At 44.0% G+C, this 26,738-nt stretch overlaps 1 protein-coding gene across 1 annotated transcript in view; it reads right to left on the reverse strand.

Moving 5' to 3' along the window:
• Window positions 1–26,738, reverse strand: part of LOC146191568 (transient-receptor-potential-like protein) — a 149,424-nt gene that overhangs the window by 95,004 nt on the left and 27,682 nt on the right. The window contains exons 3-4 of the mRNA XM_084602077.1: window positions 24,435–24,787; window positions 462–1,265 (exon numbers count right to left, since the gene is read on the reverse strand). Of these exons, the coding sequence (XP_084458203.1) occupies window positions 462–1,265; window positions 24,435–24,787 (1,157 nt within the window). The remainder of the gene's footprint in view (window positions 1–461; window positions 1,266–24,434; window positions 24,788–26,738) is intronic.

The following is a 26,738-nucleotide window of genomic DNA, read 5'->3' on the forward strand; positions in this document are numbered from 1 at the left end:
CAATGGTCTGAGCTTTCAATGCGTAGCAAACTTTTGCTTCTGCCCTGCCCTCACACCGACTAATTAAGACTACCGCGGAAAATAATTAAAATACGTTCTCGTAAAAAAAAGAAAGCAAAAGCCTACAATCCTGCCAAGAGAGGATTTCAGGATACGTTTATGGTTATGGTGCAGTTTTACGATATGTAATGACGAAAACAAACAAAACAACGTTCCGGGATCTTGTCCAAAATTTCTGGATATGACCATTACGCGCTCCAAGGATGAGTTTTGAATGTTTCGGCGTTCACTTCTCTGCTTGAATCCGGCTTCATAGTGCTAGCTTCTCGGTCACGCAAGAGTGAATATTTGGCATTTCAAAAACGGAATTCTCCTTTCTTGATCTCATGAAAGATAGGAGAGTGAGTGAGGGGCGAGGATAGAGAGGAGTGAAGTAGGAGTGAAGCAGGAGCAGGACGCACCTGAAAGTAGGCGACGGCTCTCAGCGACCCGGTGGTCAGGTAGAGCGAGAGCATGATGAAGTCCAACCAGTTCCACCATTGGCACACGTACGCCTTGAGCCCTTCTTCCCAAAGCTGCTTGCACTCGGCCCACACCATGCCGGTGACCCAGAACAGAATGAGCCACTCGACGGGCGAAGGGGCGGGGCCCCTGATGTTCTGGCGGGCGCGGTCTGTGCCTGTCGAGGCCAGTATGAGTAGCAGCAGGAAACAGCCGAACGAGGCGCTGTGGTAGATGAACTTCATGAAGGGCGAGCGCACAACGCGACTGAATCGGGACCGCGGAAAGGCGAGATAGTAGCAGGCGATGAGCGGCAGCAACATGATGAGTCCCGCGCAGAGGCAGGTCTTGCTGAGTGCGTTGCGGCGCCGCCACACGGGCAGCCCCTGGTACCAGATGGAGGTGAGCAGTTGCTGGCAGTTGGGGTGCGCCACGAACTGCTTCTGGTCGTACTTGAGCGCCATCTTGAGGCGCGAGAGGGTGAGTCCCCTGGGCGCCTGCTGGTAGGGCCCGTTTCCGGCCACGGCGGCGCAGTAGTCTTCCGGCGCAATCTCTACCTCTCCTTCGTCGTACTCCTCTTCGTCGTCCGAGTCGTCCAGCTGCTCGGGGCTGGTTCGCTTGTTGAGCACGGCGATCACTTCCTCGCTGCTGCGGCACAGGTCGAGCAGCTCGCACGAGTACTTCTTGCACTGGTTGCTCAGCTCCAGGTAGATCTCCTTGAACTCGTTCTCGCGCTGGGCCAGCCTGCCCAGTTCCCACGAGAGCTGCAACGAGAGAACAGTGCGCTCAATCTTCACAAGAAGATATATCAGAGCTCTGTGCTACGCTCTCATCATATGGAAAGACCTATTCAGCACGTACAGGAGGGGGGGGGGGGGGGGGGTCAAAAGTTCCCAGGCCACAGGGTCTGCTTCTGAGCAGTATAGACAAACAGCTACGACGGCCCCAAATCTGAAAATACAGGTGGAGGGTAGAAGAAACATTATTCTAACCTCTGAGATCATTTATAGCTTTAATGGGATCTCACATGTCAGAATATGCTGACCAGAAGCAAAACCTGCGGCCTGGAAACTTTTGACCCCACCTGTATATTGACTGAGTGCTCCCCACTGGCAGATTCTGCGGTGAAACTGAATAAAAAACAAAGTATAAGGATCCCAGACCATGCTCAAGAATTAAAGCTGGCTGACACAGTTCGAATGCATAAGGTCCTTCATCGCCTGTGGCACTCAAATGTGCGTGAAGAGGGACGTATAGACTCATAGAAAAAATTATGAGGGTCTTTAGCGACTAAAGTAGTGAAAGGCGGAAGCCTGAGTGGCGCATTCTGCTTCGCAACTGTCATTGATGAGTAATTATAAGTCGTTAATTAGACATTCAATGAAATACATAATTAGTCGTCAATAATTATTTAAATAATCAATTATTGCTGATTATAAATTAATTAATTAGTAATTGGTCATTGATTGACATATGGCCATATAGGGCACGCATTCGCTCACACTGTGGTGGGGCTTTGTGATTGGTTGAGCCCTCCATGACGTCATCTCGCCTCAACCAATCCGAGCCGCTGCAAAAGCGAGACACATTTTGTCCATGACAGCATGAACCATTAAAGGCTTTCGCCTTAAATCTTCATTGCGTACGGTTCATCCTCATCTCCTATCTGCAGCGCTAGAACTGAGTGCAGTGCGTTGAGCGTTTCAGTAAAACGAAGGAGTAAGTCCGAAGACGTGGGACGCCAACGGTTCGGCAAAGCGGCTCGATAAATACACTTCACGAGGCCGAAAGGATACGTGTCAAGTTTTAACTTGTACTGTCGAAAATTATGAAGTGATTGTCGAAACAAGAGCAAATTTCACATTAATGCTCACTTATTTCCTTCCGCGTGTAAGAGGCTTAAATGGCGAAAATATTATGTAAGGTGGAACACCCCGCTGAGAGTAAGGATACAACAATGCGATGCACTCCAGAAGCCTTTAGGTAAACTGTTCCTTAAATAAAGCAAGCTAATAACTAAATATGAACGTATATGTTATACTTAAAGCCCAAATATGTAATTGCAAGGCAGTCGACAAATGGCTTACAGACCGCAGGCCAAAAAAGTGTGTAGGATTTGTGCCTGTCTGCACACGCGCACGCGCACGCGCACGCGCACGCGCACGCACACGCACACGCACACACACACACACACACACACACACACACACACACACACACACACACACACACACACACACACACACACACACACACACACACACACACACACACACACACACACACACACACACACACACACACACACACACACACACACACACACACACACAAAATAGAGAGGTAGCCGTTAGCTTACCTCAAGCATGTACACAATCTGAAGCCACTTGAAACAAACTAAATAACAAACTAAATCAACGGTTTAAAAAGGATGAAAATACAACTGTCAACTTATTAGTCAACATGTTATTATAGGAAAGAATAAACTGGGTCTGAACTAGCAAAAGAAATGGAAATTTGAGGCGCATAAAGAACCCTCAAAATTCAAAGACTCTGCCCCTGGGTTAACTTATGGAGGGGACATGCATTTTCTTCTGTGGCAAGGTTCGACAGCAGGGTCCTGTCTCGATAATTGCGCAGGAAAATAGCTAGAAAATGAACATAAACAATACCAAGCGTGATTAGCTTTTGTCTGAATGATTGAGGATAAGGAGTGATAACTTAGTGACGAAATGCATGGTTGAGCAATTACTGCCACTCATAGTAAGCGCCAGCATTCGACCTACCACGTCCTTTTGGAATATGGGATGATTTGCTGAATTGCATGCCACTATTGATGGCTGAGCTCCTTGATTATTTTCGAAGAAGCCTTTACTTTCCGCAGACGCGAAATCGATGCGCGGTCGGCAGGTTTGGTTACGTCGAAAGTAATACCGCACTTTATTCCAGCTTGAAGACAGTCAGCAAAACTGGCTGTAAAAATAAACTTGCTTTTTTAGAAACTTCACACACAAGAATGAGTTTCATATCAATTCTCATGTTAGCGAAAATGACTAAGGGTGCCAGAAATTTCAAGACGCTGGAGACGGACCAATGGAACTTTCGGCTGAAAGACAAAAATATGTGAACCTAAAGGCATGAACGTGTGGTTTAGGATATTCACCGCTGAAAGCGCACATAACTCTAAATCCCGCAGAGGCAATCAATCTGTCATGGACGGCAACCCGTTCTAGGAACAATTCATTCTGCCGAACGAAGAGTTTCGGAACCTTTTTTCGTTTTTTTTTTTTTTTTAATTCGTTCTTCACCATTATACATGTGCGTTGGCCAACACTTTCTTGCAAATGGGGCAACGTACACTGCCTGCCCAGAGTTATGAAAGAACCCAGATATCTTCCTGCTGCACATATTGCGTCCAACCGTTCAGCCTTGCGGATGGCATACTTCATGAGAGAAAAGAAATAATAGAAAGTCTCCACGTGCTTTGAATCAAAGGGTATTTGAGAGAACATTACACATGTTGCAGTCCACAAAATGCAATCCTTGTAGCGTACCTTCAGCAGCGTCTTCAGGTGTGAACGTTGCTTATCTTTACATAGAAAATAGGAAGATAAATCACGACCTTTTCGCGTCGTTAGCGATCACTCAGAACAAATTACTGGGATAGCTGGTTCCACATGCTCCACTTATCCACAGCACACAGAACTGTCACGGAAAGACGCCCCAGAGATTTATGGCGTCCTCTCCGTCTGTCCATGTTTGTTCCTTGCTTGCTGTAAAGAAGTGATTTCAACGCTCGATTTTTTTTCGAGTGTTCATGGATTCGTTTTTTGTTTTTTTTCATAGAAATTAGCCAGTCAGTAACTGGCCAGTTAAACATCAGCAGTTTTCAACTGGTTGCCTCCATCGCTTGAGAATCGCACAAGTGTTGATGGCAACATCACTGGCACCCTATTTTCGGGCCAGTATGGCTCGAAAATATCTGTTCAGTGGAGAAATAATAACCAGCCTTGTCAGGTTAGGATATCCGTCGTTACAATTAGCCTTCTTTTGACGCACAGGGGAGAAGAAATCTCGATTAAACCCCTGAATATTCGCTACTTTTGTCGGCAGCCACGGATGGATAGGCCACAGTGGACCTACTACGATAATACCATTTTGTGCAGTATCTTATGTATTTAAAAAGAACAAACAGTTCTCGTCAAATATTCACGAAGGAAATATTGTTCAAGCGTGAGCACGTTAACTCAGATTTATGAACTCCTTAGAAGAAGACGCCTACTACGCATTTTTCTAAAAACAAAAAAGCGCTAAACAATGAAAGAGACGCTGTGCTGTAGTTCTTTCTTTCTGCCATGTCTCGCCTACTTTTAAGTACTTTTAAAGAATATTGCGTAGCCATCTTCGTTCTGCGTGATTTTCCCATGCTTTTTATCGGCAAGAAAGAAAATGCCCCGTTGTATAGGTTGCGGGACAAGTTTCATCTAATCAAGTACCATTTTGTAAGCACAACTATTTCGTCAGTAGTTGATTCGATTTGACTGCCGCCTGAAGCTTTTCTTTCATTTACTATCAGCGTGCCATCATTCGCGCGCCATCGCGGATAACTACAGCGGCTCTGACGCTTTGACGCAAACGGCAGCCGCTGCAATAGCGTTCACATTTAGGGTGACGTAACTATATCTCCTATATTAAGGCGAGAGCCTTTAATGGCTCATCGTTGTCGTCAGCAAAAGTGTCACGCTTTTGCGGTGCTCTGATTGGCTGAGGTGGGGATGACGTCATAGAGGTCTCGACCAATCACAGGGCACTATCGTTTGGCAGGTGCTGCCAACTTGGGCCTCTCCTTTCGCATGGGAGGCTGATATCAGAATGAGCCTGCCAAGGCCCTTGCATTCACGTTATCCCTAAGCCACGCAGGCACGTTCATACTGCTTGGTTAAAGCGGGGCTTTATATGTTGGCTGGTAGCTTACGCTATCGCGTCATACCGATCCAGGCGTCCGTGCGGCGCCTTTAATTCGGCGCTTCCTCGAACGCCGCACCACACAGCCTATAGAAGCAGATGCAGTAAAACCAGGAATCAGCGAAGTTTCGAACAAAGGCCTTATCGCACTTTAGTGGTCCAAAGTGCCACACAAAATTTTCCTTGTGTGCAAGGGTGAAGGGGTTTTGGGCTGAGAACGCGTTAACTACACCTAACACTTGATCCACTTGAAATATTCCCTATATATAAAACTTACCATCTTCAATACCCCGTGACAACAAAGTTGCGAATTCCAACCCTAGAGCGCCTTTCCTATCACATATTCCTATGATGCTTTTCCTACCATAGAATGACTATCTTAGGCCATCGTCATGCACTAAAACCACATTGGATCTGCAGGAACGTAAATATTACGATACAGCTATTGCCGATAAAATATTTCAGTACCGAATCGACTTTCTTACTTGTCAAACTTGTGGACGTGGTTAAAGAGATATTAAAAATTCGCCAAGCCTGTTAAAATTCATATTAAAATCTTGCTGTCCCTTGAAGACTTCGTCACTGCCTGTTTCTTGGAAGGATGTCTAGATTCAAAAGAAAGAAAAAATAGGCCCTCCAAGATGCGTTGAGTCGTAATTTTATAGTGCGAAAAAACTCATACAGAAGCCTGAGCCGAGCAAAAATCTTGTATTGTGACTGGCTAGTTGGCATAGCAACAATGATGCTTATGCTAAGCCTAAGCCCAACCTAGCGTGTTGCGATGGTCAAATATCGCCAATCTACTGTCACAACCCTTGACGTTTGACCATTTTATCAGTGCCTGAACCGGTATGACGTCAACGGTTTCCACGGCGCCAGGCAATGACGTCAGGGGTTGAGATAGAATAGCTGCATAAGCGGCGTGTCCTCCGGCCTATATATATATATATATATATATATATATATATATATATATATATATATATATATATATATATATATAAAAACGTGCAAAAGCATGACAAACAGTGCTTTCGCACATATAATTGGTCTAAATCCAAATACTTCTTTTTATTTGATTTTGTTTGGTTTTGGTTTAACGCTCCAAAGCGACTCAGGCCATGAGAGACGCCGTAGTGAAGGATTCCGGAAATTTCGAGCAGCTAGGGTTTTTAACGTGCACTGACAGACAGCACAGCACACGGGCGCCTTGCTTTTCGCCTCCATCGAAAAGCAGCCACAGCGGCCGGGATTCGATCGCGCATCCATAGGCACAGAAGTCGAGCGCCCTAACCACAGCACCACCGTGACGTGGCTAATTTTTCTTTTTTCTTTTTAGTTGCAGTAGAGCACTAACCTTATCTTACAGTGGTAGATGCACCAGGGAGGCCGATCTGGCATTGATTAATTCGCTGGCAAGCGCATAAGAAAACTTGGTGATTTTTTCTATTTCATGATCATGTGCCCCATCTCTCCCTTCCCTCTAGACCTAGAACAATAACAATGAGTAATCATATTCATTATTTATTCGTCCATTAGTATACAATTATGTCTCGGTCGTGGCCTAGGCGCCCTTGTGTGATGTTAGTGATGCCTCGAAGTATGCCAAGGCCCTCGATATTCAGAGAAAAATGTGACATAAATGTTCACTTCGTCATCATTAGTTTTTATTCACAGATCTAAAAAATAAAGTAAAATTACAAAGTTCTTCCCGACCGCCGTTGCATCTTGGTCAGCGAATATGAAACGCCCATCTTAATTGGAACGTACTAAACTCCAATGAAATAAATGAAAAGTTTAAAACGTAGCACTTTGTCCCATTCGATTATCAAAATGAAACAGTGCACGAGGCAAAATGAGACGCTTTTCTGAAATCAAATCCTTGCACTGTACTGACTCACTCAGACACTTTACTTAGATCGTACACGGCGCCATTTTGTTATATGATCTGCTATGGCCTGTGCAGGTCTACCTCCTGGCACTGCGCACGGCCCTGCTGCGCGGAGTTTCTGAATTGCCAGCTTTTCTCACATTTTTTTTTAATGTCCGCGTTGCTGTTTTTTTTTTTGTCAATAAATTTGAATGCGCATGCTATTTGGGTTCATTTGTAGAACATAGGTGAGCAATATGATCTGAATATGATTGTGAACTAGATGGAACGGGGCTTGCTTTAGTGACAAAAAATGTGTTGGGGGGGGGGGGGGGGGGCAAATGACTGTCCAAGCTAGCCGGACAAACTTCCGTGCTGAGGTTCGCAATATACTTCTTATTCTGTTGCCGTCTGACATATTCATTCTGGTATTCTCTCTCCTGATCTACAGCGCACGCCTTTAACATCGCTAAAATGTGCGATGACGCAAGCAGCCTCTTCAAAGCTTTCATCATGTTCTAAGCCCGCGAGTATTTACTTGTTCACTCCTTGCAAAAGAGCGGGAAAGCATCGGTGCACCTTTAGAGTAAGAGATACAACTAATATGTTTGTTTTTAATCTCATGAGATCCCATCAAAGTCCCGTTTCGCCCACGCGTATCGTGTTGTTGAGGTAATCCTCACTTAAGGAAGGAAAATCGTTCTCGAAAATGGGCTGCAGAATAGGCGTAACAATATTTATGACTATAAGATCAATCAATCTTCTTCAAATTAATCATTCAATCTTCTCAAATCAATCTTCTAAATTAATTCAGTTTTGTATCAGAGTTATAGTAAGACTGAAGTTTTGCCTAACCATTTTTATTTTAGGTTCTTAAGATTTTCCTCTTATGCGCCTTTCTCTCGAACTGTATCAAATGCAGAGCAGTCGAATTTGTATTCAGAATACAAATGGTTCTGATAATATTGTCCTTTTTATTGTAAAATAATTAATCATCGGACACGCCGAAAGCTTTTTCTACCCCTTAGTAATTTCCCTTCTTTCGTCATATTTGACTGCCAAGATCTAGAATTAACGAAGGCGACGACCGAGACTTCAGGTTTGTATGCACACATGCGCTGTTTACCACTGCAAACTCCTGTTGCAGGTTTAATAAATATTAATATATCGTTCTAGACTCAAAGTTCACTGATGACCGCTCTCTTATTTGTAATTTTAAATGCTTACGCGCAAATTTACATGTCCGCTGCAGTGCCTCCTCCTCACACCGCTACCATTTTTTTTGCCATTTAGTGTGAGAACTGATATGCAGGGCAGGCCAGCTTAAAATCCGCCTCATTACGCGCCCATTCATATTACGTGCCCTGGCATCAATGAGCCGTACAGGGTCAGCATGCTGATGTCTACGCCGACACGCTGCAGCTTAGAGTGGTCTCTATTTTAAAAGAAAACGAGCCAATAAACGAGCCTGGCACGCTAGACGCATTTAACTGCGTAATGAGCCGTAACCGGGACACGCCTGACAATACCAAAAGTTCGTGTTCACTATAGACATTATGCAAAGTGGTCACTTATTTAACTTTTCGTGCGTTTATATAAACTGATATTCACTGCTTAGTAAAGAAAGTAACCTAATATATTTACTAATGTGACCCCCTGCGGTAATTAGCAGCAATAGAGCTCGTGATGAAACAAAATTCATTTGAAACATCTTTTTACTTAATAAACCCGTACAGAGACTTCTGCTCCTCCCAAAAAAAAATGTATTTTTCGAAACAAAACATTTGGCCAGAAAAGTTGAAAGTTGAAAATCTATTGGCAGCTGCAATAAGTTTCCGCTGTATTTTAAACTTCGCGTTATCTATATATGATCTGTAATGCAAGCTATTCGAATCAATAAACATCCGTTTCTTCGTAACAGTAGTGGTTGTCACGTTGCGTAGCCCGGTGGCGCTGTGTTTTTTGTGAGAAGCACAGTGGTTAAGGCTACAAAACACGCACACCGGACGGGCTATGCTCGCGAGGCTGAGGTACCCACCAATCCCTAGCTAGCAGACCAGAAATCCCTAAGCCTCGCTGAAAGCTACAACACAAGTAGCCCCAATAGCAAATTACATGCACACTGGCTCGCTATCTTCACTCTCAACCCTTAATCCTGTGCCGTGTATGTTTGCGAATATCTAAAAAAAAAAAAAAAAACATTCACAAGGATACCTAAGAGCGTTATTGATTGGTGGATTTTTATTATTCCTCAAAGGTCCGTTTCGAAACATTACATGAGGGATTGAGATAACACTACCAAAATAGCATTACCAAAATAGCATTGAGTTAAAATTATGGGAAATGATTTGCATTAATAAAAATGCTTCTGCGATGATGGATTTGTATAGTTGATGGTTAATGATTGCCACCACTTCCGTCAGAAGGTCAATCCAGTCGCAGAAAGACTAGAAGGAAAATGATTGTATATGCTATACATGAGCAAGTAACCAAATCCTATTCATGGTAAAAAAAAAAAAAAAAGCAACGAAAAATTAAACAAAACAGCTCAGACGTACACTTTCCCGGCAGCAAAATAAAAAAGAAACAGAACGAAAGTTTTAGGACGTTAGATTGGAAATCTGCTGCCCGTTCATGTCCACGCTCCTCAAATGATCTAAACGCGCCGGTGAATTCCATTTTGCTTTTCTATCTCTCCGCGACATCACTGTTACCTCCGGGTGAGGGCAACTGGTGGAGAATTTATTTATTCGTCTTGCGTGCATGAGCCCTTTCGAAAGTCCTCGATGCACTGGCGGTGTTTTATGTCATTTGTTCGAGCCAGAATTACTCTCTTTTTTATGTATTTGCACTTGACCGATCCGGTTTGTCTTCTTTACCTGTGTCCACGTCAGTCTGAGCAATATAGCTCTTGTAAAGGTTGTTGAAGAAGGAAGGCAGTTGATAGCAGATCCATAAACTCAACGGGAAGGAGCTTGCCTATTAACACCAACCGCATCACCTTTCACACAACCACTCACATACACACACATCCTAGAATATTACAACACAAATCCTTGTCCACAGCTGATGTCCCTGCCTGGCGACGGCTTTAAGTTCGCACCTTCCCGAAGCCTTACCACAAGCATCTATTTAATCGATGTACCTCTTGAATTGCCTGTAAAACGGTGGCGCTAAATCCAACCTGTATCATTCCGTATGGGGATATCCGAATCAAAAACTTGTCACTCATTCCCCATTCCCATGGACTTAGGACAGCCCACAGAAAATAATTGCTCACCCCCTCGCCACTTTCCAAATAATGGCTTTCAATAGTAAATATTTTTACTAGCGGTCATCCCATGCGGGCGCTTTAGGCGTTTCCTGAAGAGCGTGCTCTGCTGCAACCACCACAGCTATGCAGTGAAGCCTGCTAAAAAGAAGGCTTGAAAGTTTGGGTTAGACAATTAGGGGGTTGCGTTTCAAGCGTCAAATGCGGAAATGAAGTCTAAGGACCTCATTTTAGACAAATTAAAAAGAATAGTTCGTGAAAAATGTGGTAAATTTGAAGAGAACAATAGAAAAAAAACCCCGAGGGCGAAATTGTTTGGAATAAATTAACTCTATTACCCGAACAGGGCTCGAACCGAGAGCAGCGCAAACAGATCAACTTTGTTTCCCGATGGCTTAGTCCACCCAGCCATCGCTGCTTTTTTTTGCATTTATTTCCCAACTCGATCATCGCCGATGCCTCACACGCAGTACGAAGACAGACTGAGTGCGGACAGCATGAAATTCATTCAACAAAGTTAGATCGATGTTCAAGCAAAATAACTTGCGCAACAAGAGTTTGCGAGAAATTTGTTGAAAGCTTTATTTACCATCAAGGAAAATTAAGGTTGGCGAGAAATTCATGAATAAAGAGAGCCATTTGGTTGTCACAGAAGAAGTCTTTCTGGAACCCATGAATCTAAAAAGGAATTAAACAGTTTTTCTTATTCACTCTTTCACTCTTCTACTATTGGCACAGGCGACTAGTGACGTCATAACTGACAACTACACAACCAGTGCCATTTGCATGTCCTGATCTAAAAAGCGGGGCAGAGGGTGAAGGAAGAATTGGTAAAAAAATAATAGCAAATTGACACAAAAGTCATTCCAAGGTCTTGATCCAGCCAATGGATAGCAAAGAATTCAAAAGGATCTGCGAAAAGGTTCGAAGTTATTTTTGTCTAAGAGAGCTAATAAGCTAGCTGCTAAAAAGAAAAACAACCTGGCATGATGTCTTTATATGAGGCCTGAACTCATGACGCGAATAGATTTACTGCACATACAAAGATTACAAAGCTTACTCTTATTCTGGTTCCACATACGTGTAAAACAAAGTTCCAATAAACGGAACTTCCACTTATATAAGCGGAAGTTACACTTATACAAGTTGAAGTTACACTTAATATTGGAACTTTTTTTTGACACGTATGTAGAACCAGGTTAAAAGTGTGGTTTCCTTACGCCCTACTGCTTACTCTTATGAATAAAAGGCAACATTAATAGCGCCGTTTTAATGGGTTTCTAAGTAGAATCAGTAAGCGATGTTTAGCTATACCCGAACTATTGCATGCTTAATATGGCTGGCAAGGGGGAAATCAAGTGCCCATCACAACTGGCAGGTGCCAGTCAGGATGGCCGATATTATTAAAAAGACTAAACACTTGAATGAATGTGGAACTGAGCATTGTCATTTTCGCTGCGTTAAATTTTATTAGAGAAAAAAAATGTGCATTTATCACAGCATCCTATCTGCTTGGAGCCTATTTCATGATTGATCTTGGTAGATCTTTGGGCGCTGCACATCATTTAATTAAGCCACAGAAAATTTTGCACCGTTCTTACCAGCTTCGAGTTTTTTTCTTTAGCTTTTGCAGTTGCTATGCGTTTGTGTGGAGAGGGTGAAAATTTATTATCATTTATGACTACTACCTGTCCTCAGACCTCACATTTATTAGGTCGCAAAGAAAAAATGACGTCGCTGTAAATAGCGTCAATGAAATTTACTGCTATTCAGTTAGAAATCTTTTGCCGCTCCTGGGAAAGTAACTGTAACAGAACTTCAAAGACCAATCTGCACTCAGGCTCCTCATAAACTGCATTTGTTTCTTACTTTAGTGGCATTCATTTTATTGGAATAAATACTGCTAAGCAGAGACAGATACATGAACAGAGCGTGGAGGAAGCTGCCTTCCTGTGAGGCACGTTGTTCGACATTTAAAAATTACTAGCTCATATATACGCAACTTTGCGCCAGTTAAATCATCATTAAGAATTATTTTGCAGCTTGAGGACCAAAATTTAAAATACTGCTTGCTCTATTTCATGAAATATTCCCCATTATGTTTCACACCATTTAGTCTTAAGACAACGGCAAAAGTTATTACAACGCTAAAATACACATTTTTGCAATACTAACTGTGCGCTATAGGCCACAGCACCCAAAAAAAGGAGACCCTTTTCTCTTTGCTTGCTGTTTGACGATACAATGAAGATGTCCTTCGCTGGGTGTGACTCCGTCTCGTTCGACGCAGATGGGTTCCGGACGATACGCATCCACACCAGCTTTTCTTTTTGATATTATAGTACACGTTTCCTATCCCAACGCCTCTCTGTCCTAGGCTCTGTCGATTTGTCTCTGTTTGCTTATCGTGGGCAAATCTTGCTCGGCATTCTCATCGCAAAATGGAACGAGAATGACTAGAAAACCTCACTACTCGTATAGTTTTTCTTTCTTCTGCCTGCGTAAGTGTGATGTACTGCTATATTCCAATCACTTCTTTCGTGACCATAGAATGAGGCGATGTCGGGATGATTGTGGATGACGACTACATTGTACAACAAAAAGAGGACGAGGTTACGCGGCGAAGGGTGCTCTTTCAGAGCAAACAATTGCAACAAAACGCAGCTTCGGCACAGAGAATGAATGCTTCGAAGGATGCAGAGCATTGTATCCTTGTTCATATCCTGTCGACAACGGCGGTTGTAGCGTTGATGTGTATCTAACAATACTTGATTTTCTTAGTTCTTGCGTCGTTTACATCGCATCCGGTGCACATCTAAGGCCGTCTTTACCGAAATGTTTTGTGGTAGCCGTAGCAGTGAGGTTGGCTTTTTTGTTTTCTCTTTATATATTTAGATCTGCACCGTTCACTTAGCTATACTGTGAAACAGGGAGCCGTACTCAAGTGCTCGGGAATTCACACTAGCATATTTTTTTTTTACAGAAAACAAAAATGTTGTCAATACAAAGTCGTCAGTTCGCAGCTTTTCCTGCAGTGGCAAGGAAAACCGAGCAAATATTATACCATGCCTCATTAATGCGCGGCCATATAGAAACCGCCAGAACCAAGACCGTAGTGCTTCCTTACGGCTTACACGCCGCATTTTTTTTTTTTTTTTTGGGGGGGGGGGAGGGAAATTTAGCTCTATCGAGTTAATAACGATTGCGATTATACTGCGTTCACGTTCAACTCACAGGACCATAGGTATTCTTAATATTTCTATTGCCCAAGGGAGCTAATCTTGTGCATGCAACATGATATCCTATGCCAAAATACGAAGAGATAACTAGTTGTTGTCAAAGCAATAAAAGAAGCAATATTCAAACAACCATGCAAAGAGAGTTAAAACAGTTTGTGCTCACATTAATGTAGACAATTACCAACTTTTTAAAATTTATAACGAAATCAGAGAAACATGAGAAACTAACGTTAAAAAGCCTCGTGGCGTAAATGAAACGAAATATACACAAATCATCGTTTTATTAAAAAATTTTCAAGGAAGGAAAGGACACCTCAACTGTCTTATAACTCGGTGCACACCTCAACTTAGCTTTGGAGGAACGATAGTGCGGGAGTTCGGATAATTTCAACCACCTGGGGATATTTATTGTGCAGTACACCCGATGTCTTTGCATTTTGCCTCTATTAAAACATGGATGACGCAGCTAGGGTAGAAGCCTGGTATTCCACCTCACGATATAAAGTATAGCCAAGAGATAACCGGGTGAAATATAGATGAAGAGAACACATTTATAATAGGACACTTTAATGGCGTCCTGGGTCACCAATTTTCTCCCCCGACACGTCCATGACGTGGTGGATGAGGAATAGTTATAAATTTAACAGGGATAACAAATCTGAGGCTCTCACGTGCACAGAGAAAGAAGGTAGCTGCGGCAGGCTATCAGAGTCGCCAGTAGGCGCCTTATGTAGCCACTTATGCACCCTGTTAACAGCGAGAACACTTCCACAATGAAACCGCATGAGTACAAAAATTATCTCAGTCGTTTCTCCTCATTTCCAAGAACATTTCAAAGAACTGTATGTAAGTGGTGGGCAGTTGAGAAAGTTTTAACAATTTTACCCGAAGACTTAAACAAGTATTAAATATATGATACTAATGAAAAGTTCATATGCATAAAAGATGACACAAGCGGTTACTCTAAATGGTATCTTTTTTGCTCATTCATAACGCCTATATTTTTGTTTTTCTATAGGAGCCTTGCTCAGCATTATAAGAAAAGTTTTATAAGTTGCAGCGCACGTCAATTTGCGCGCATAGGAGGCTGTGTTGTTGTCAAGCGCAATGAAACAGTAAATTCTAAGGTTGAATATTTCTCTAAGATGACAAAAATGTCTCCAAGAATAACTAAACACTCAAGTTTGAAAAGTGGATGTATCACTGCGCAAGACGCATTGTGTAGGCCTTGTTAGTTGATGGCCTGGGTCGTTTCTTAAGGTTAAGATTTTTAAGCTTCCCATAGGCAAGAAACCTGAGGCCATGAAGACGAAGAAACTTCAGCTGAGCAAAAGTTTTTGCTCAAGTGTTTCAAAAAAAGCCGCATCGGGCGATATGTAAACAGAAGACAACATTTCAGTTTGGGTTCTCGTTGCTGATGGCCAATCGCGTTCTTATCCTTCACGAGACGAGTTCGAGGCCTTCACGCTTCACGCACTCTCTGGCGATGCAGTGAAGCAAGAACTTATTCGCGACAGCACCGCTGCAAAAAATAAATAAATAAATAAATAAATAAATAAATAAATAAATAAATAAATAAATAAATAAATAAATAAATAAATAAATAAATAAATAAATAAATAAATAAATAAATAAATAAATAAATAAATAAATAAATAAATAAATAAATAAATAAATAAATAAAGCAGCTATCTTGACGCCACTGTTCACGGATCCAAACCGGATAAGCAATGAAGCTCCGAAATTTGCCGCACTGAAGAAAGTTGCAGTCGTGTTGCTTTCTGAACTTTTGCGGCGACACATTTTTCGCCGCAGTCCGCCTCACCTTACCGGATTCGTACATTTTTGTTTTGCTTCGATGCGGCATATTCTTGTTTGCCTCACGCGGCAACTGAATTACACCGCATGCAGAAGCCACGCCGAAAATAAAAAAAAAATCGGAAAAGTTTCACTTTCGACTCATTGTCTGCTCGGTGACAAACGTCCCTTTGGTGAAAAGTAAAATAAAATAAACATACACGCGAAGCAGTGCCACGCATTATCGTGTATTATTTTTTCCGCCCTCTTTTTTTTTTTTCTGACACAACGTACTCGCCTTTTCGTCCGTGTGCCTTTTCGGCGCTTTCGTCAATCGCGCGCTTTTAAACTAAGGCAGCGAGTGAGGGACAGGGAAGTGGAACGCTGTAACGCTTGGCTGTGTGTATACGGTGAACAAAGCGACGGAGTGAGCGGGAAAAACGAGCAGGCAATTTTCTCTTCCACCCTTTCGCTTTTTTTTTTCTTTCTATCTTTCATTTCTGTCGGGAAAGCGAAGAACAAAGTGGTGGTCGGTGAGGAGCAGAGAGAGAGAGAGCACGAGCGTGTCCAGGAAGCTGCGAAGTGCGCTTTCAACGGCTACTAACGATGGCGGTAATGGTAAAGAAAAAACAAAAAACAGAAACAATGAGAGTTGAAGAGAATCGCGAGAGCGAGACACCAGTGATGCATTGCGGGAGCGGAAGCACTGATGACTGCACGAAAAATAACGCGGAGGGACGGAGGTGAAGCCTTCTTTCGCGCCGCGAAACAGGAACGACAAGCCGACAAGTGCCGGAGTACAGAGGAGAAACAAGAAAGGAGAGAAGGAGGATGAAAAAAGAACTACAGAAATGGGAATAAGGGTGGAGAGGGTACGGGGAAATAAGATGAAGGAAATAGTAGCACAGACAGAGAGAGAGAGAGAGAATAGATGGAAGAATACGGAAGACATAAAAAGTAGTGCAGTGGAGAAGGAACGGGGGGGGGGGGGGGGGGGGGAGGAGTAGTGAAGTGCACCAGAAGAGAACTAAGAAATAAAGAAGCATAAAGAACACAAACAGACAAAACAAAACAAAAACACGTCATTAAAGAGAACGCGGACAGTGCACTGCAAGAAAGGAAAGTACGGGGGGAGGCGAGCGAGAAGTGGACGGGGAAAGACAGTAAGGCTAGGGTAAGCGGAGCTAAGTAAAAATGACGGCCAAGAGAGAGCCTAGGCCGACAAAATTACAGGGGGGCGCGAGCTCTGCTAACGCAGCAGATGCTGGCGTGAAAGAAGAGAGCGGCGGAATGGGAGCTAATGCTGCTCTTGCTGTCGCCGACATGCACGTATCGGAGGTGGTGTGTCTACTCGGTTGCGAGGCAACTAGCGTGCAGCGCGGGAAGAAGCCGAGAACGCATGAAAAATTGCCGCACCTGCCCACGGAGAAATGGAGCTCCAGGGGCGCGCGTTATTGCGTTATGACGCGAAGCTGTATAACGAGCCGGAATGAACAGGGACAGCGAACAAAGGTCCGGATAGGCTCACGGTTACTCTGCATTCGTTGTATTGTTTTTCTCCAGCTTTCTGACTAAATCATGGCGCGTAGAGAGAAGTGTTGGCACTTTACTTTCAAAAGACCTTGATTTTCTCACGGCCCCATATAAGGAAGCCTTTCACTGTAGATGGTGGTTCAAAGATATTGCTTCGCGCTCCTTTTTATGCCCAGTCCATCGTGCTCAGGTTTCCTTGGGATAGCATATATTGCAGCTGTAGGTCTGTTTTAAACATACATATAGTTAATGCCGCACTGAAAAAGAGAAAAGGAATTTTCTATTCCTTTGTGTGTACACGTATGCCTTTGATAGACCTTGTATTATGAGACTACCACTGGTTTGTCAGCCTAAGTTCACCTCAAGAGCCGTATTTTGCTGCCTGGCAGCTTTTAAATCGTAATACCAGAATTGATGCTCAGTAAAATCGTTCGTCGGAGCAAGTGGCCCTAAAAGGACTGATGGAAGAGCTAGAAACTGCGATAAGCGTAGGTCAGAACTAAGTGAATGAATAAAAGTCACAAACTGAATCACTGATTTTACTGACAACGAAGTTAGAGTCATTGTTACGCTGTTCCCAGACTGTCGAAAGAGGCATACTGTGTTTCTATAAGTGGCTGTTATTACCCTGATCTAGTAAATGACCTGTACGCTCGCTATGAGAAGGCCTCAAAATTCCACTTGGTCGAGGCAGCCAAGCCAAGATGCACGCGGACATATAACGTTAATGTTTTCTTAAGGGAGGCATTAAACGCGCATTTGACGAACCCTCCAGCTACATTAATAAGTTGAAAACAAGGTCAGACATCTAGAAGAGTCGAGGAAGAAAAATGGTCACGAGAACCTTGATGGCCCATAGTTGTCACATGCTAGTAGAATTACGTTTACAAGACTTGACAAGAATGGATAAAGAAAAGCTGAAAAAGATTAAAAACCACTCCTACTATCCTAATCTAATCCCCGAGGCAACATAACAATTTCACAGGATGGATTGTTCACATTAGGCCTCGAATATTTATTGTGTGCACTTCCTCTGCCGTTATTCTTGTGCTGTTAATTCGTGCTGCTATTACAGACTCCTGACATTGGCCGCCATATGGTATACTTTTATCTCGTAGGAAAGGACGCTCTCGTAAGACTTCTCTTTCTGTTTGAAAACTGCATATCTGTGATGAACAATGTGCGCTTAAATGACCAAACATTTGCCGCCAGTTTTCGCTACACCTAACATGAGTTCGGCACGATGCACGCACACCGCAGGTAACACGCAATGCTGAAGAAGAGCTAACTGCAGTTACTTCTCTGAATTAGTACTGAAGAAAACGGGCAAGTTCTGATGAAGACTGTGAAGCATTCTATAGCAAAGGCCACGCCAAATTAAAGCATGAATCTTTCGCATTAACGAATAAGGCCCCAATAAAGGCGCTCCCCTAAAACGACTTATAGCCTTTCGAATTGGACAGTGAGTAAACGCACGAACTTGGAAAGAAAAGGAAACGAAATAAAATTTTAAACCATCCTTTCCATTCCACTCGTTGGTTAAGAATAATTCATACCTATAATTAGTAACGTAAACTGGGTTTCTTGCTGCAGTTATGTAGCAAGACACTCAGCTTTGGTTGTAGCCGTTGCTATAGTCAAAGTTTTCGTTTTTAAAGAAAAAAAAAAAAGAAACAACAAGCATAGCTGACTTACCAAGTAAACGAAAGACAAAAGTCTATTCTATCTCCAGTAAGGTACCTGCAGTCACTGGCCTTTTCTTTACGGTGAGCGATTTCCAGCCTAATTCATTCAAGCGAATGCAGACATGTTGCAAGCTCTAAGCAATCAACCGTGCCCACCACCTTTTACAATGAATCGCCGCGCAATGGATGAAGCACACTGCGTTCTGCTCCGAACAGTGTCCGCTGCCTGCTCTACAATATGTCTTCCATTAAAACCGTGCAGTGAGCGGGAGTCGTAGCAGGCGCAGCCTATAGTGGTGAGCCGAACAGGCCCAACTGCAGTTGCGGAAACACTTTGGAGGTAGTGGCCAGCGCTGTGGGTGTTATATCATAGACTATTGCGATTGGTTATAGCATGCAACATAAAGGGTAAATTAAGGTACTGATTAAATAGATACCTGCCACCTGCTCTTGCTTTCCAAGCCCTGCATGTTTTTCGTGGTGCCGCTGCACGCAGTTTCGATGGCTCGCCCAGAAGCTGTCTTCTCCGCAAAAATGGTGTTCGAGCGGAGCAGCGCAACTTGCAGGCGACGGGAAATCGCGCTATTATGCAGCAGGCGCTCTTTTACAGCAGCAGCGGGGAAGCCGATTTCTCATCCATTTTCCCACCCATCTTGAAGACGAGACGTGTAGGTGCGCATGACAGGCTCTGTTTTTTCTTTTTTTCTCACGCTATACAATCGTAGATCCAAATACTATTCCATTTTGACCTGATGTTGGAGAGATATTTTCCCTCGTGAATAGGTTTTGTTTCTTCTTCTTCTTACTGCTGACATCATCTGCGAATCAATGTTGAAAGTCTTTTTACTGCACTCTTCAGAAATATAATGTAGAAAATAAATAAAATTTGATGCTGCTACCTTAAAAGAAAAAACATCAAAGAAGCGCCTCGTCTCCATCATGCATGCCGCAATACGCACCTATATAACAAAAAACTATCCAAACATTGCTACGGAGAGCACATCTAAGCACACCAGGGTTTTTGACAACAGCTATAAAACCTCTGAGTTATGCAGAAAAATTGCAACTCGAGTATTTCTGAGCTAACTGGTTGCGACAGTCAAATCGATATTCTGCCTTTTTAAAGGTACCTTGAAGACTGTATTCAAGAACGTGACCTGTAGCAGCAGATAAATGGAATGGTTTCCACTAGAGCGACATTCCTACTTGCCTTCGTTATGCCAAAAAGAAGCCCTTTGAAAGTCCGTTTCGGCAATGTAATTGACAGCTCGAACGCTGCTTCGACTTTGAAGCTTTAAAGCAGCTGCCAGCTTCAGATCTTTTCAGCTTCACTAGATGTCGTCTGGAATGCAAACTCCGGTATGCGAGATATTAATATATTTTATGTCGTTTTCCCCCATTAATGGAGTTTACCCACTAGATGTCGATGCTATTAAAAAGGCGGAGCTCCAAACGAGGGATCGAAGAAATAATGACTACAGCGTTCTCGTTTGTTTTTATTTTTTTTCGAACACCTTACTTGTCATTTCATGCACTCGCTTTAAGACGAAGCATGTAGTATTTGTGTAAATGGCTTTACTCTCTAACATAGAAAAATACACTGAAATAAAGGTTACGACGCGTCAAAAATAAACACGACTGTCAAATATAGCTGAAACTGTGAAAGTGTATGTTCTTTTGATTATATTTTTTGCACCGGTGAACGGACCACTTTCTGCTACACAAATGACTGAGCAAAAAGAAAGAATTAAAAAAAAAATTCATTACACCTTGTGCTAAAGAATTAATGATTATGATAAAATTGTACATACTTAAATGCTTTCTTTCTAGTCAACGGCAGCTTGGCGTCAAGTTATGGAAGAATCATGACAGAGAAAAGAATTGTGGGGTATAAATTGCCAGCTACTATATTCAAGACATATATTATCGACAAATATCTGCAAGACACGTGCAGATTCGTACATCCCGTGCGCATGCCTATGGATGCGCGGTGTAGAGCATTCATTCACGAGGCTGCACACTCATCGAAGATTAAAATAGAAGTTATTCATCTATTACAGCCCTAAAAAATGCAGGCCGTTCACATATCTGGAGCAGGCGTACATATTGAGTGATTCATGCCTGGTAGAGCTTGTGGCGAGAAGGTGGTCACCGCCATTTGTGCAAACACGAACTCACCTGAAGCCGTGCAAGGTGTAAATAGATTCCAAGCTGACCAATGCGTATACAGCCGTGCTCTCCAATGTCCAAAAGGTCCTCAAGACCTGAGAATCTCGACTAGACCTGGCGTTGTCAAAATCAAACTCAGCGCCCGGACTGTCGTTCACTTATTTTATTCTAGTGTGCTTTTTTCCCAGCTAAAATACGGCTGTTGTGTTTTCCTAGTTCGTTTCGTCAACGCTTTTGAAAGTCTCTTCCCTGCTGCCGTATATTGCATTCCTATGGCATATAAGAGTATACATATTTTTCTAGAGGCAGTTTATTACCTTGTCATTTCCTGTGTAGGATATATGAAAAGCTTCCTCAGCCTTTTCTTTGTGTGTGTGTGTGTGGGGGGGGGGGGAGTGGAGAAGTTCTTTATTTAGAAACTCGTCGAATTTCCCGCTGTAGCTATTCGTCGTTTCATTTCCTGCCCGCGGCGTTTCATTTACTTCCTCAGACATTGAAAAACACGCTATCTTTGTGTGTCATGCTTGGCGGCTTTGTTTGCTACGACACTAGCTGTGCTCTCCATTTCTTTTTCTCTCCCAAACACATTTTTTTTATACAAAATAAAAGCATGACCGCGTAAGTTGAGAGTCCGCATCTTAGTGTACTTAGTCTAGTAAGGGCAAATGTGTGTCGGAAAGCCAATCTTCCCCACTGTGTACGTACAGTACACTCAGGCGGCATTGCAGGTCGTCCGCAGTGCGTATAGCCGAAATACTGCGAAAGCTTGCGTTCTGCTACCTTCAGCAAATTCCTATAGTTAGGAACCCCGACAGTCGAAGGTTTCCATGCATCACGGTAACCTTAAATGCAGAGCTACTCAGGGTCTAGCCGTGGTTGTATTCACGAGGTATCGGCCATGGTAGCCAAGCAAACATATTCTAAATTAGTCACGTACACAGTCAGCAGACAAAGACAATAATCCGATTGGCGCGAAGATGGGTGTTTTTGCTGAAAGCGCTAACTAGTAGCGAACTAGGTTTTTAGAGGTGCAGTTTCTGTTCTATAGCTCTGCGTGCTTGAGAAGCATTCGCCTTAAATTCTCTCTCTTCTGGTCAACCTTCTTGCAATCCTATTCTACTTTCTTTCCAACGCCAATTTCATCGCCATCAACAGGCAATTTATTGCCATTTTTCACGATCAAATAGCAAGCGAGAGTTGGGGAGTACTGTGTGCTTTTGTGGCCCGCAGGTTATAGAACCATCAGTGCCTCCTGAGCATACCACCCTCTTACTTTCCACACGATTTCCTTTTCTTCGCCACCGCTTGAGAATCCAGCCGCAAACGCAGCGGGAAAAATGGAACAGTGAACCGATGTCGTCAAAGCTCTGTTGATACCCTGATCACGCTCGAGCGCGTCGCCGAGTCTGATTTCGCGGGACCTTTGCCTATACCGGGCGTATACTGCGCGGCATCCAGTTCCCGCCAAATGCTCTGTCTCCCCGTCGTCACCGCCAGAGAAGCAGCCGAGTCACGAAGCCACTTGTGAGCCCATACCTCGGCGACGACAGAAAGAACCCAGGAGGCCAAATCGTGTGGCCCGCGCCAACGTGCTTTGCTTTTGCCACTCTTCTCCTCCCTCGGGATCCCCCGATGTTGTTTTTTGGGGCGTACGGAGTAGAGGGGCACCTTTCGATCCGAACCCGAACGTTCGCCTCCTTGCGAGTGACGGGAAAATCGATGGACGTGCTCTGCCGCCGAATATCTGCGCTGCAATCTGGGCCCCCTTTACAGGTTCGGCCTGGTGTTCCCAGTCGCTGCAAGTTGCCCATCACGCCCTTCATCCTTCGCGTTTGTTTTTCATTTATTTTGTAATATTTCAGCCGTTGCATCATATATTTTTCGGAACGGCTGTACCACCAAATAGTGCCTTAGAGGGTAGGCGACTGGCGCTTTGGTAGAATGTTTGCTTTTGTTTGCATTACTTTAGAAGGCGTAGACACCATTGGAAAGTTTAATTTATGCAGTTAGTATACTGTGCGATACTGTGGATACTTTCTTCAGCGGCAGCTGAACGTTTCTGCTCATGGCCTCAAAACTGATGCAGTTGACTCACAGCGCTAGGTTATATTATGTAACGTTAGCGTCTGCAAAGAACGCATTTTAAGAATAAAGTAGCATTGTTGATACCCCCGATTTCTGAGGTGCTTTAGTTGCTTTCAATTCATTTCTTTCACGACAATGACTGTTTGGTTTTTAGCTTCCATCGGTCTTTCCAGCTTTGCATCACTACCACCGACAATACCAGCAGCATCCACCAACACCACCATCTTCATTGTCGAAATCATAACGGTCACACTATGCACGCAAGGCCCTTCGCACAGATTTTCCCCCCTGCTGGGGCCACCGAATGCGCGAACACCTACTGATCCCAATCCCATAACCTGTAGTGTCCTGCTCAATCGATCTTTGTTTGGAAATGAATTCGCTACTCCAAACTACCATTGGTTATGTAATTTCCCTTGTTTCAAACTCTACTCGCGCCCATTTACTATTCATTAATACACTATAACGCATATAGCTTGTTAAGTCTAATAGCCGTTGGTCGCTGTCGTCGCACCTATAGTTTGAAAGGAAGATGTCAAGAATGCACCGGTGAAAATCCTGTGGCGCCAGCTTGCGGTTGCCGCCGGAACTACCCCGAGACCGGATTCGTCGTTGTCAAGAGAAAGCGTCTTTTACAGCGCTAAATGCGCGTCTATGTCCATTTCTCAACACGGAAACACCTCATGGGGCCGAAGGCTGGTATCGCGGAATACCCTTAAAGCGGAGCTAAGAGTACCTCTATTAAGGCGAAAGCCTTATATGGCTCATGCTGTTGTGGACAGAATGTGTCCTGCTTTTGCGGTGGCTTTGATTGGCCAAGGCGGGATGACGACACAGAGGTCTCGACCGATCACAGAGCACAACCACAGTACGCGCGAATGCGTGCCTATACGGCCATATGTCAATCAATGATTAATTACTAAATCACGACTAAATTAATAATTACCCACTTAATGGCTAATTAATTACTAATTAGTACAGTTGCGTATCAGAATGCGGCACTCAGGCTTTCACCTTTCACTACTTTAGTCGCTAAAGTCCCTCGTAATTTTTTTTTTTTCAGCGATGCTACACATAACTCATGTTTTCTTCCCTGACCCATTCTGCTTTCTTCCTGTCTCTTCAAGTGACCTATATCCCTTCTTTTCCACAGCTCACTGTGCCATAATCAGTGTAAGTCTCTTTGCTATTCGCTTTCAGATTTCAGCTTCGTACATGTGTTCTACAAAGATACAATTGTAGAAATTCGCCTGCATTGACGACCATGATCGCAACTGCATAGAGCACGGACCCCGCGTGAGGAGTGGTGGAAGGAATACCTTGAAGGCGGTCAGGATGGGGTCCTCACTGGTGAGCGATATCCAGGCGGGCGAGGCGAGCGCGCGGAAGGCGTGTATGCGCCTCAGCGAGTGGCGCAGCGAGTCCCGGCGCGTATCTTCGCAGCACCGGCGGCATCCGCAGGACAGGGCGTGCGGCCGCTCGATGCCGGCGCCCCGCGAGAGCAGCAGCTGCAGGATCTCGAACTGGTTGCAGTGCGCGGCCAGGATGACGGGCGAGATGTCGGCCGAGTAGTCGGAGCTCTCCTGGGCCTGGCTGCGCGCCCAGCCGCTGGCCAGCATCTCGGCCGTGATGCTCGGGTGGTCGATCAGCATCTCCACGATCTTGTACACGCCTGTAAGTACGCATAGCGGACAATGTAATCACTAGAGGAGTACTCGGCATTTCTGCATTTCGAAAACGTGGCTTTATCGCACTTCGAGATTCGACCTGCTTACTGTCCAAAAACATTTGTTTCTGTAATTCGCGTTGGCTGGTCTTTCCAGACTGCTTGGTACGCAGCGTAGTTGTCTTGACATAGACAAGACAAAAAGCAGAGGACGAACGCTCTTTCATGTCTCGTTCATGTCATGTGAGACGAGGTGCATTTCAAAATAGTTTCACAATGGCCCGCCCTGCTAACTTCCTTTTTTTTTTTTTTTCATGGTTTTCTCGAACCTCGGAGCAGCATGATCGTAGGCTAGATCCAAGTAATAAAAGCGTTTTTGTATCATAAAATTCGCATCCAGGCGGCATTCTGATGGAAGCCGGAAGGTATGCACAGACGTACAATCTTAAGATCGTTAAACTTTTCGCCGATTATTTCATTCATTTGGTGCTTCAAGCCAGTAGTGGCTCACTTTTATTTTCAGAGCACTCCATCCTCACCGTCTGGTGTCCAGTTCACACGCGCTGCGGGGCTCGGCCGCCCACATTAAATGAACAGTAGACGTGTGTCGAACAGCCGTGACACCTCAGTACCGGAGTCTTCTTCGCGTCCGAGATATATACAAGGAGCCTATATGGAAACGCACCTATTTAATCTGTCTTAAACCTGGAGTGCGTTTCGCGTAAAAAAAAAAAATTAATTCGATAACAATGAGTGCATTAAGTCACAAAACATCTGGCAGAAAATTACGTTCCTGTAAGCATTTCGCCCGCATTGGAAAAAAAAAAAAAAGCTGTCAAGCTTACACTAAGGTAAAAATTAATATTTCAATACGAACCCCATTTTCATGAACTTCGTTTCAGTCGCCACTAATAAAGAAAAAGTGTTCCTTATGAACCAAAAAGCTGCGAACGCAAACAGTTTTAAAATCCGTCGTGGTTCGCGTAAAGCCCAGCAAGTAAGCGCGCCGTTCGGATCTTCCGTGGACACCGACACGTCTCCATTAGTGGAGCTTCCTGGGCGGTGCCGCTGACTGATGGCCGAACCCGTTGTGAAGCGCGGGCGCTGGGAGACCGGCTGAAATCCACCTTCTTTCTCCTGCGCGAGTCACGACCGAGGCCACATGCGTCTGCCAGTGCCTTCGGCGTCAATAAATCTCTCTGATGACTGGGTAAGCCTTCAAAGGCAGCAACCGCGCCTGCACAGTGATTGCGGGGCAGGCTCATGCGCCAACCGCTAATTTGATGTTCCTTTCGCGCCGAGAAGAATGCCGCATCCAATTTGGCGCTGTTAACAAAAACAAAAAATTATGATTGAGTGTTGCCTCGCAGAATAACATGGTCGCCATAAAGGCGCGCGGCGCAGGCGTTCGGGGGGTTTCGTCGTAAATAGGAGTTAGCTTGTTTCCGGGTGATTAGACCAGTGTGTTTGTAGATCTTACGTAAGGTGGAGTGGATTTGAGTGGAATAAATATTTATCAATTCGAATTCATATGAAATCAGCCTTAAGGTGCGAAGAAAAGAGTAGAAGTTTTTACGAATTATCAAAATGAAAGAAACAATCACCCTTTTCTTGGGCTTGAACCAGGAAGTACCTCCTGTTTATGGCAAGCGGTCGTATTATGTACTGACGGTCGGCTCAGCCAACTATCACATCTCACTTACCTTCATAGTAGCTTTTTAGTCGCTTGGCGCTGAGAAGCTTTGACGGGTGACCTCCTACCACGGCCTCATTCGTGGCTGCATCAAGCTTAAAAGGCACACGAGCAACAAACGCTGATATACCGGGCGATGTTTTTTTGTTTACTCTATAGATTCCTCTTACAAAACCCGATGAGAAGGACCACGGTGTAGTCCGTGTAGCGGGTTGTACAGCGCCCGGTGTATGCCGCCGCCGGATTATATATGCTCACTCCATG

Source organism: Amblyomma maculatum, chromosome 4, assembly GCF_055883805.1.
Source record: "Amblyomma maculatum isolate TAMU_Amacu chromosome 4, ASM5588380v1, whole genome shotgun sequence".
Lineage (NCBI taxonomy): Eukaryota > Metazoa > Arthropoda > Arachnida > Ixodida > Ixodidae > Amblyomma > Amblyomma maculatum.